Raw genomic sequence first — 12,504 nt, 5'->3', positions numbered from 1 at the left:
GAGTTGAGATAAACAAGTAGAGAACAAGATGTAACAACATATAGGACTTAATAACACAGAAACTGATTCAAGTTAGGTTGATCGGGGGGCGGCGTTGGGGACAGCCTTCTATACAGGACCTAAGATAGGGATTTAGTATCTAGAGCAAATCCTAATCAACCACTAATAAACCGCTATACCTATTTAAAAAAATCAAAGATTTAAATATTACTGATAAACATCAGGTGGATTTAAAGACACATCTTACAAATAAACTGTCTACTTTTGTGATGGTCGTTAGAAAAATAAGGTTGAATTCAACTCTAAAGTGAAAAGCCCAAGAAATTTCAGGGAGAAGTTAGCTTTAACAAAATCGAATTTTAAAAGTGAAATGTATACCAATATGTATTTAGTAGAAAGTAAAAGACAAATGAAACCTAAGTTTTAACAATTTATAAAAAGGAATGTATAAATTTAAAATTTAATATTTGGAATCATGCTTCAAATTACAGGAGGTTAACATGATTAAATATCTAGCCTAATTAACTCAAGAAAATTACTTTTCACCATTCCACTCTTCTTTTTATCTTTTTATCATTCTCTTTTCCTCTGTACATTTTTTTGAATCTTCTTTTCCTTTCCCTTACTTCTCTTACTATCCTTAATATTTGTTTTTTAAATAAATTCAGAGCATAAAAACAAAAATTCCCATACTTTTAAATTAGCAATTAACTCCTAGAAACAAAGCTGGTGTAGTAATTGTTCACTGTAAGAGCAAGTATTTGTGCTGAGCAACCCCACTCTCCATCATCTAGCAAAGTTTAACCTCCAGCAATACTGGTTTTAGGTGAGAAGCACAGTAGCTTTTCACTACAAAAACAACAGGGATCCCTGACTTCAACTAATTAATAAAAGATAGTTTTAGATAAAGATGATTCCCAAGCCTCACTTTCCCCCCAACTTCTTCCTACTTACCTTTTTTTTTTAAATTGAGATATAGTTGACATATAACATCATATTAGTTTCAGGCAACAACATAATGATTTGATATTTGTACATATTGTGAAATGATCACCACAATAAATATAGTTAACATCCATCACCACACGCAGATACAAATTTTTTTTCTTTGTGATGAGAACTTTTAAGATTTACTCTCTTGGCAATTTTCGAACATACAACACAGTACTGTTAACTATAGTCACCATGTTATACATAACATCCCCAGGACTCACTTGTTTTATAACCAGAAGTTTGTTCCTTTTGAAGACTTTCACCAATTTCGCCCACCCACTACCCCACTGCCTCTGGCAATCACCAGTGGTTGTTCTCTTTATCTATGAGTTCATTTTTTTTTTTTTTAAGATCCCACATATAAGTGAGATCATACAGTATTCTGTCTTTCTGTGTGACGTATTTCACTTAGCCCTCATAATGCCCTCAAGGTCCATTCCTGTTGTCACAAATGGCAAGAGTTCCTTCTTTTTTTATGGCTGTGTAATATTCCATTGTATATATACTACACTTTCTTTATCCATTCATCCATCAATGAACACTTAGGTTGCTTCCATATCTTGGCTATTACAAATAATGCTGCAATGAACATGGGAGGTGCTTATATCTTTTAGTTAGTTTTTTGTTTTTTTTTTTGAGGAAGATCAACCCTGAGCTAACATCCACGCCAATCCTCTTCTTTTTGCTGAGGAAGACTGGCCCTGAGCTAACATCCATGCCGATCTTCCTCCACTTTATGTGGGACGCCGCCACAGCATGGCCTGGTAAGTGGTATGTCGGTGCGCGCCCGGGATCCAAACCAGGGCCACCAGCAGCAGAGCATGCGCACTTAACCGCTACGCCACGGGGCTGGCCCCTTTTAGTTAGTCTTTAATTAGTGTTTTCATTTTCTTTGGATAAATACCCAGAAGGGGAATTGCTAGATCACATGATAGTTCTATTTTTAATTTTTTTGAGGAACTTCCATACTGTTTTCCTAGTGGCCCTACTTACCTTTCAAAATAGCAAGTATCACTTGATGATCACTTCTGTTAATAGAAAGGCTAATAATCAGAAACGCAGTTAACAGGAATAATTATAAAGAAATAGTCCCCGGAAAATTCACAGATTTAGTAGTATACCCTAAATGACTGTTTTAATTTCTTTTGAAAAGTGGGGCTAATCAATTTTCATGGGCTTATTCAATTCATTTTGCTATTAATCACATATGGCCATGGTAATCAATTCATGGTAATCAACTGAGGCTCTCGAAAGTGGAGTGGGAAGTATTTAGCGTTCACTGAGTATATCAGTATTTTTTGGTTCCAAAAAGTCTAGTTATCTAAGATGTTGCAGCCTCTCTAGTCATCAGCACCCACCCAGTGGAAATGCGGTGGCCCAGGCAATTTAAGTGATCAGCCCAACATCTATGGGACTCCTTACAGAAAGATCACAGGCAGTCAACAACATGTACACTGTATTTTATCTCCAGTACAGAATAAAACAATTTAAGCAAAATCTTTTAAATAAAATGTAGCTTTCTACGAGATCTGTGTTAGTTCTGATGCAATCTGAATGTCAAGTTAAAATGTCTCGGGGTAAAGAACAAAGGCCTATTCTGCAAGAAAAAATAAGGGAAAACGTAGTAAGATCAATTTTTCCAGATACATAAAGAGGGAAACTAAAAGGAAATTAAATACTATGATTAAGCTTTATTCTCCTTAAGGATAGATTTTCAGCAGATATACTCTCTTTTAAAGCAATTTTAAAAATTCTTTTTCCTTAAAATTGGCATTTAGAAAAAGTTTACAATCCTAACACAACATAGGGAAAGAAATGGTTCTTACCTATAGTTCTCACTACTTGGAAGATTATTCAAAGTATATAAAAGATACATCATCAAAGACAAACAAATAAACACGCCATATTTTATTACTTTAAAATACATATCTTGTCATTAGAGCATGTTATAATAGTCTTCATAATCCCATCTTAAAAAAGAAACATTTAAGTGAAAATCCATGCATTGATCTTTCCCGTTTTAAAAAGGCGGGGAAGATGAGGGATGAAAATTATTCAACACTATCATAAAAAAAAAAATGTTTCCTTACCTGTCATAGCAGTTGATATCATCCAGCCAACAACCTTGCTTCACTATTTCAATGGCACCAGAAATATTCTTCCAGGTAGCAAAACAATGTCGCCGTTTATCTTTGTCACCATAACAGGGTTCAACACCAGTTCGATTGGTTCTGTCTCTTTCCCAATTAGCATTATAGAAAATACACTCCTGAGTTTCTGATCTACCAAGTATAGCACCTATAAGATAATAAAACAACTTACTGTAACTCTATTAGCTCTGAAAATAATAGATTGTCTCCCAGTACACCAACTTCAGATGTTCGTAAAATGTCAATAATTCACTGTCTTCCTAATATTATAATATTTGGTTTAGGCTTCCAGGTCAATCTCTTTACTTTAAGTATAAGAAACACAATTATAGAAAGTGACCATATATATCACAAGATTTCTCTGGAAAAGGCCAGTAGCACTTAAGAATATCCTTGACGAAAAGCAGTAAAATTGTTAATTTTATTAAATCTTGACCATTTAGTAGACTTCTTTTCAATATTCTGTGAGAAAAAAATGGGAACTAAGCAAGTTGCCTCAAGAAAAAGCCCTTGCATGATTGAGTTGCGAACTAAAATCAACTATAGTTATTCAGAGTTGGGTATCTGGCAGACATATTCTCAAAAATGAACCAAGTAAACCTGTTACTTCAAGAAAAACAATTAATAGTATGCATCGCCAATAAAAAGATTTGTGTTTTCAAGTAAAAATAAGAATTTTGAAAAATCTGTATCCACTACCATTAGCCTGACATCTTCCCAATACTTAAAAGAATTTTCTGATGAGACCAGTGGTGATGTTAACAAATGTGACTTTTAAATAATGAATAATGAAATGTCTCAACATTTAGAAGATCTATATTATTCAGAGAACCAACATTTTCCAAATGAATTATGTGTGATGCTACAAAAGCATTCATGAGTTAAAAAATCCATTCAATTGGGGCCGGCCCGGTGGCGCAAGCAGTTAGGTGCGCGCGCTCCGCTGCGGCGGCCCGGGGTTCGCTGGTTCGGATCCCGGGCGCGCACCGACGCACTGCTTGGTAAGCCATGCTGTGGCGGCGTCCCATATAAAGTGGAGGAAGATGGGCACCGATGTTAGCCCAGGGCCGTCTTCCTCAGCAAAAAAAAAAAAAAAAAAAAAGAGGAGGATTGGCGGATGTTAGCTCAGGGCTGATCTCCTCACAAAAATAAAAAAAAAAATCCATTCAATGTTCAAGACATCCCAACAGATTTTCATGTTACAGAGGACAAAAAGTTCATTAATGGTTTCAGATTCCGCACTGTAACTAACTTTTAAGAAACTATCTCTTGTCTTATATGAAAAAGCAAAGGCAGTGGAATACCCAAAATAATTCTGAAAAAGATGTATAAAAGAGAATTCATACTACCTGTTATTAAGACTTACTACATAAACCTTCAGCACTCAAGACAGTGTGGTCTTGTGAAAAGACAGACACATGCATCACTGGGACAGAATAGGGAATCCAGAAATAGATCCACACATATATGGTCCATTGATACACAGCAAAGGTGCCAATGCATTTCAACAGAGAAAATATAGTCTTTTCAACAACTGATGCTGGAACAACTGGACAGCCATGTGTAAGAAAAAAAAAAAAACCAACTCATATCACACTCCATATACAAAAATTAACTCTAAAACATACCATAGACCTAAAACAAAACCTAAAACTATAAAACTTCTAGAAGAAAACACATGAAAAGTCTCTGTGGCCCTAAATTACGAGAGATTTATTGGAACACAAAACACATGAGCTACAAAAGAAATAACTGATAAATTTAACTTCATTAAAACTTCTCTTCTAAAATTAAGGAAAAAAAGTCACAGACTGGGAGAAAATATTTGCAAATTATATATCTAAAATAAGAACTGTATTCAGAATATAGAAAGACCTCTCACAACTCAATAATAAGACAACACATTACCCAATTTCTAAAAAGTGGGCAAAAGATTTAAATAGATGCCTTGCCAAAGAGGTCTGAAAGGAAAATACTACAAAAGATACTCAATATCATTAACCACTAGAGAAATGCAACTAAAACTAATTCTAGTATTGATTAGAATGACTAAAACAAAAATGAACAATCTCAAGTTTTAGTAAACATAATGTAAAGTAAATGTATAGCAACTGGTACTTTCACACATTGCTGGTGGGAATGAAAAATGGTCCAGCCACTTTGGAAAGCCAGTTTGACAACTTCTTATAATTAAACATACAACTACCATACTACTCAGTAATTGCATGCTTAGGTATTTACCTAAGAGATGAAAACATATGTCCATGCAAAATCTGTACATGAATGCTCAGAATGGCTTTATTTATAATTACCAAAAACTGGAAACGACCCAATATCCAACACCAGTAAATGGAAAAATAAACATCCATACCATAAAAAGAAATGAACTAGTGATAGCTGCAACAACATGGATGAATCGAAAACACATTATGCTAAGTGAAAGAAGAAAGACTGAAAAGGCTATATACTGTATGATTCCATTTACACAATATTCTGAAAAAGGCAAAACTATGGGGACAAAAATCAGATCAGATACTGCCAGAAGGTGGGAGTGAGGAGAAAGGGCTGATTACAATAGGACACAAGGAAACTTGTAGAGGTGATGGAAATATTCTACACATTGATTGTGATGGTGGTTATATGACTGTATGAGTTAATAAAACACACAGAATTGTACATCTAAAAAAATATTTATTCTATGTAAATTATATTTCAATAAAACCGACAAAAAAAAAAAGGCAAAGAAACTACCACTTGCTGAGTTTTGGTATAGCAGCAAAGAAAAACATCCACAATTATCTAAAAAAGCTATTAAAATAGTCCTCATTTTTCTAACTATATGTCTGTGTGTGGCCAGACTTCCTTCATATCAAAACAACACATCACAAGAGACTGGAGAAATAGATGGGAGAATCCAGTTATCTTCTATTAAAACAATCATTACAGAAATTTGCAGAAGTTTCACTAATATTTTTTGTCTTGGAAAATATTTTTCATAAAAATCTGTTCTTTTGTTAACATATAATAGATTTAGTACTGTCATTTTTAAATAAATATTTTAAAATTTTCTGTCTTAATTTCTAATGTGATAAATATTGACATATATAACCCATATAAAAAAAAGCTCTGTGGGGCTCTAAATTTTTTAAAGTCTACAGAGGTTCTGTGATCAAAAAGTTTGAGAACTGCTGTTCCACAATGTATTAGCACAGAGATGTAATTATAAGCAGCTAGAACCTCTGGCAGTAATGGTGCTGTGGATTACCTCTCAACTATGGAAGAAATAATAGCATGAGCTGACATATTGTAAACTATGGCTGGTAACTCTATGTCCATTATATCCTAAAGATGAAGGGCTGCTACTACAGTCACGAGTCACTTAACGATGGGGATACATTCTGAGAAATGTGTCGTTAGGTCGTTGTACGAACACCATAGAGTGTACTTACACAAACCTAGATGGTATAGCCCGCTACACACCTAGGCTATATGGTACTAATCTTATGGGACCACCGTCATACATGCAGTCCAACATTGACTGAAACGTTGTTATGAGGCACATGACTATACTATTTATCTATATATAAACAGTAGCTATTTTCTAAGTTATTCCTTTTCAGAAACTGGTTGAAAATATCAGCAATATAAGTTTCCTCCTTTACTAAATAATGCAAAAGCAATCATTCACTACCCACATTATTATCTTAAAACAGGGGATGGCAAATTTTTTCTGTAAAGGGCTACAAAGTAAATATTTTAGGCAGGCCATATGGTCTCTGTCACAACAACTCAGTTCTGCCATTGTAGCACAAAAGCATCCAGTAAATGCATGAGCATGGTTATGTTCTAACAAAACTTTATTTATGGACACTGAAAACTAAATTTCATGTAAATTTTTTTTTTTTTTGAGGAAGATTAGCCCTGAGCTAACATCCATGCCAATCCTCCTCTTTTTGCTGAGGAAGACTGGCCCTGGGCTAAAACCTGTGCCTATTTTCCTCCACTTTATATGGGATGCCGTGACAGCATGGCCTGACAAGCGGTGCATTGGTGCACGCCCGGGATCTGAACCCAGGCCGCCAGCAGCGGAGCGCGTGCACGTTATTAACCGCTACGCCACAGGGCCAGCCCCCAAATTTCACATAATTTTTACACGTCACAAAATATTCTTTTTTCAATTTTTGTCAACCATTTAAAAATGTAAAAATCATTCTTAGTTCATGGGCTGGATTTGGTCCACAGGCCATGTGGTCAGCTACCTCTTAAAACAATGTCCTAATTCAAACAGTCTAGCTAACCTGCCTTTTGTTTGTTTTGTTTTATTGGGGAGGGGTCTTGTGTGAATTATCACTCATGTAATTCACGTTAAAAACCACAATTATTTTTAATTTTCAAAAAGACTCCATTGAGGCATACAAACACCACTTAAACTAAACAAAACTGACAAAAAAATAGAATGCTGCCTAGAGCAGAAATGCCAAATAGGTTTTATCTTTTGTGTCAATTCCAATCAATTAATAGTGGCTACCTGGAGCAGTGTATCGAGAAGGATTTTGAGACAAAGGATCTTAAAATTAGTATGGAAGGAGGAGCGAGCAACATCAGTGTCATTTACTTCCTACCTCTGGGTCTAGAGAAAAGATAAACGACCATTTCTTTATTAAAAAAATACTTCTATCACTTAATTTTTAAAGGCAAATAAGATTTCAGGATGATTTTCTAGACTATCATTTGATTTTTTCCATAGACAGAAAAAAGACTGCTTATAGGGAAAATTGTGACCATCCTACCACTCCCTCCTAAGCTGATTCTATAATCAGTCTCTATCCAATCATATCTCTAACTGAACACTAAACATTATAACATGATAATCATGAAAATAAATATGTATTTTTCTGTTCTTAAGGTGTTGTTCTAAAAAGGATAGCAGAAGTTATATATTAATTTTTAACAGCATCTTCCAATTTAAAATTTTTAAAAATTTTAAATTACCCATAGGTTTGTTCTATCAAAGTTTGTTCTATCAAAGTAATTCCAAAGAGTTAATACTGTTTTCAAAAGAAATAAAGAGGCATAAAAGGTTTGTGTGCAGAGTTTAGTAAAATGGTCCTTAACCAATGATGTGCATCAGAACCCCCTATACATTTTCTCAAATTCATATGTTTGAGTGCCGTTTTGTAGGTCCTGGGAATGGATAGCTGAAAAGTACATGGGGAGTGGGGAAGGTGGATATATATAAAACACACGTGTGTAGTTTTGCTTCTATCTTTTTGGCAAAGACCCACTGGTAATCTAATGTTCCTCCCTAGTTAAGTACCACTGGCTTAGTAGACTTGACATGAACTTGGAATTTAGTTCACAAACTATGACCTTGAACAGTTAACAAACCTTTCACTACCTGTTTCTATATGTGATTCAATTTCCAGAATAATTCCATAATTATATTCCATAGTTTCATAATTCACACTCAGCCTAGTTATAGTAAATCAATAAGTCTAATCACAGAATCCAGTATCAGAGTTAATTTAGAAAATAGTTCTATTTCCAAAGTACTGCTTATGCATTAATAACCAGTACTGACCATTTCATTTTTCCTACTATTAAAAAAAAGAAAAAAAAGCCATACACAGGACTTGAAATTTGGTAGAACATTTGGCCATAAAACAGCCCTGCAAAATTCATAGTCACATCTAACATACTCCTCCTATGAGGAAAAAGTAAATTTCACCTAAAGCAAGTGCACCTGAGGACAATAAGGGCTTTTTTTTTTTTAAAAAGCACGAAGTATTAAAATAATACACCAACACTAATTTTACAAAATCTCTTCCAGTAACAGAAGAGGGACTACTTCACAATTAATTTTATGAGGCCAGTATTACCTTGACACAAACACAGACAAAGCACAAAAAAAGAGAAATACAGACCAATCTCTCTCATTAACTTAGCTGCAAAAGCCCTCAACAAAATTTTAGCAAACAGAATCTAACAACCCTTTTAAAGTGATACACCACAACCAAGTGCGATTTATTCCAGGTATGGTTGGTTCAGTATTTAAAAATCAATCAATGCAATCTGCCAAATCAACAGGCTAAAAAGAAAAATCATATAGTCTATCAGTACACCAGGAATAGAGGGGAACTTCCTCAAACTCATAAATAGCACCTATAAAAAAAACCTACAGCTAGCATCATACTTACTGGTAAAAGCCTGAATGCTTTCCCTCTAAGATCAGAAACAAGGCAATGATGTCTACTTCCACCACTCTTATTTAATATAGTACTTAAAGTTCTAGTTACTGCAGTAAGGCAAGAAAAAGAAATTAAGGGAATACCAACTGGAAAAGAAGATATAAAACCGTTTTTATTTGCAGATGACACGACTGTCTATGTAGAAATCCCAAGGAATCTTCAAACAAAAAAATGCTAGAACCAATAAGTGAGTTCAGTGACAGGATACAAGATCAATACATAAAAATCTATTGTATTTCTATATAACGACAACGAACAAGTGGAACTGAAATTAAAAATGCAATACCAGGGCCGGCCTGGTGGCGCAGTGGTTAAGTCCGCGTGCTCTGCTTCGGCGGCCTGGGGTTCGCAGATTCAGATCCCAGGGGCAGACCTACACACTGCTCATCAAGCCATGCTGTGGTGGCGTCCCATGTACAAAATAAAGGAAGACTGGCATGGATGTTAGCTCAGGGACAATCTTCCTCAAGCAAAAAGAGGAAGAATGGCAACAGATGTAAGCTCACGGCCAATCTTTCTCACCAAAAAAAAAAAAAAAAGCACTACCACTCACAATTGCTCCTAAGAAAATAATATACTTAGATATAATCTAACAAAACGTGTAGGATCTGTATGATGAAAATTATAAAATGTTGATGAAAGAAATCAAAGAAGACTAAAACTTGGAGAGACATACTGTGTTCATGGAGTGGAAGACTCAAATAAAGATGTCAACTTTCCCTAAATTGATGCATAGGTTTAATCTAATTCATATCAAAAATCTCAGCAAATTTCTTTGTAGATGTAAATGACCTTATTCTAAAAATTTTTGAAAAAAGAAGAATAAAGTGAGAGAAATCACTCTTCCTGATGATAAAGCCTACCATATAGCTGCAGTAAGCAGGACAGTGTGGTACTGGTGGAGGGACAGACACACAGATCAATGAAACAGATAGAGAACCCAGAAACAGACCCATAGAAATATGCCCAATTAACTTTTGACAAATGAGCAAAAGCAACTCAATGGAGGAGAAATAGCCTTTTCAATAACTTGTGCTTGGAGCAATGGAACACGGTTTGAGAAATGTATCTTGCATGCCCTCCCCTTTGCTCTCTATTATCATTCTAGTAGTTCCTGCAAACACAGCTCTTACAAAAAGCCTCCCAGGCTAAATCTCACATACGTAACAATTTTCAAGTTTTCTCAAGGTAGGTATAACAAAATCCTAGAATTCCTTTAATGAGGACTCCTCCTTCCCCCAAAATGTACACTACTTGCAATCTAATATAAAATGTTTTATATTTATTCATTGTTTTTAATCAGTTGTCTATATATGTCCTTTTACATGTCAGAATGCCACTGGGTCTAAGACCATCCATCTTACTTGACCTCTAAACACAGAGTACTTAATAAATGATAAAATTTAAAAACACAATGTATTAACAACTGAATAAAAAACCCACCAACTACTACTGCTTTTCCCTCCCTCTCTGAAACAGATAGATGGAATTAAAGTATCTTTTACAACTTCGAATTATATTAATTTCTTTTCTGATTAAGATGACAATGTTTTTCATGGCCCTGTGATCAGCCTTACCCTATCACAATTTTCCTATTATGCAACCAACATTAAAGAGAAAGAAAAGAATTGTTTTAACAATTTACAAATCTGAGGCTCACTTCTGGAAAAGTATTCTAATGCTGTGTGAAACTATCAACAACTCATTGAGAATACAGTATAAACACGCATGCAACTGAATGCCTTCCCTAAACATGTGCCTCCCACAGGTAACCCAGTCCTTGATGAAGGGTTAACAAAGCCTCAAAAATAATAAATCTCACTCAAAAAGCAATTCTTGTTTACCTTTTACATGTCATTTCTTCCTGCCACTCTAGGGGTAGAACACATATCCAAAGAGAATCAGCTATGGAAAGCAGACCAAAGTGAACAATGCTTTTAATCCAAAACATTTTATAGTACAAATAAAAAAATAAAATAGTATCAAAAACATTATACAAAAGAGTGATTTTAAGTAAATAAGTAATTGGGAAATTCTGGTATAGTACAAACCTTCATGGCACCAAGAAACCCTAAAATAAGTGTATACAGCAGTTTATTAGTTCAATAGGTATTATTTAACAATCTCTCACTATGCTGGTAGTCATCCAACTACCCAGAAACTTGCAAGCTACCATAAATGAATGAATATCATGCAACCCTCAATATGAAGAATTCCCCAATTTTCCCCAATGAGATTTTTTTTAATTTTGACCAACTTGAAATATCCAAACTTTTGTATATTTATATGAAATAGTCCAATGTATACTTATTTTAATTCATTAATTTAGTTTTATAAATGTTTCAAAATCACAAAGCACAAAAATTTTACAAAACAATTTTGTTCAAACTTCAAATACATATTTAGTTAGTGTCGTCTCATGACTTGCTTTTTGAGTCATCTAAAGCATGACTCAAATAATAAAAGATTATTCAAACGTGAATAATCTTCATTTCCATTTAAGTTGTTAGAGAAGCAATACTTTCTGAAGTCATGTAGAATATTGTCACTGGAAATGTTTTTCCAAGCCACAAATACCCATTCACATAATACTAAGACAGTGATTTTTTTCATTGTTCTATAAGTATATACTGGGATCTTCATAAAGTAACTACCTAAAATATTGCTTTTAAACTGAGCTTTTAAAAGTTTGTTTACAACCTTTGTAAACAGTTTACAACTAATTATGATAGTAAACCACTCCTCCAAGAATAATTTATTTGTTTAAACTCCTTATCCCCTTCTATCTATTCCCTCAGGAAACCTCCATAAATATTCAAAACTAGGACTTACTGGCATCATTTCAAGCTTGTCTGTCTTCTCGAAACATTATACTTCTCTTCAAAATAAAGTTGAGAGAGAGCCTCAAAATATGAAAAACTTTGTAAGAACTCAAATATAAAATGACTCTTTTTCTGAGGAATAATCTTTTGGAGAAAACTTTGCTTTATGTTGAGCATATACAGATGAAAGAATTGATCATATGCTTATACTGTAAATTAAAACACCAAGATAAGGACTACAGATAAATGTGGTAGGAATTTGGAGATGATAAACTAGGACTTCCATTACAC

The 12,504-nt window shown here is 34.3% G+C and overlaps 1 protein-coding gene across 1 annotated transcript in view; it reads right to left on the bottom strand.

Moving 5' to 3' along the window:
* ACVR2A (activin A receptor type 2A) overlaps positions 1 to 12,504 on the bottom strand; it is an 83,180-nt gene that overhangs the window by 32,403 nt on the left and 38,273 nt on the right. The window contains exon 2 of the mRNA XM_058548913.1: positions 3,084 to 3,291. Within this exon, the coding sequence (XP_058404896.1) occupies positions 3,084 to 3,291 (208 nt within the window). The remainder of the gene's footprint in view (positions 1 to 3,083; positions 3,292 to 12,504) is intronic.

Source organism: Diceros bicornis, chromosome 10 (assembly GCF_020826845.1).
Source record: "Diceros bicornis minor isolate mBicDic1 chromosome 10, mDicBic1.mat.cur, whole genome shotgun sequence".
Lineage (NCBI taxonomy): Eukaryota > Metazoa > Chordata > Mammalia > Perissodactyla > Rhinocerotidae > Diceros > Diceros bicornis.
This window is presented reverse-complemented; position numbering and strand designations above follow the sequence as displayed.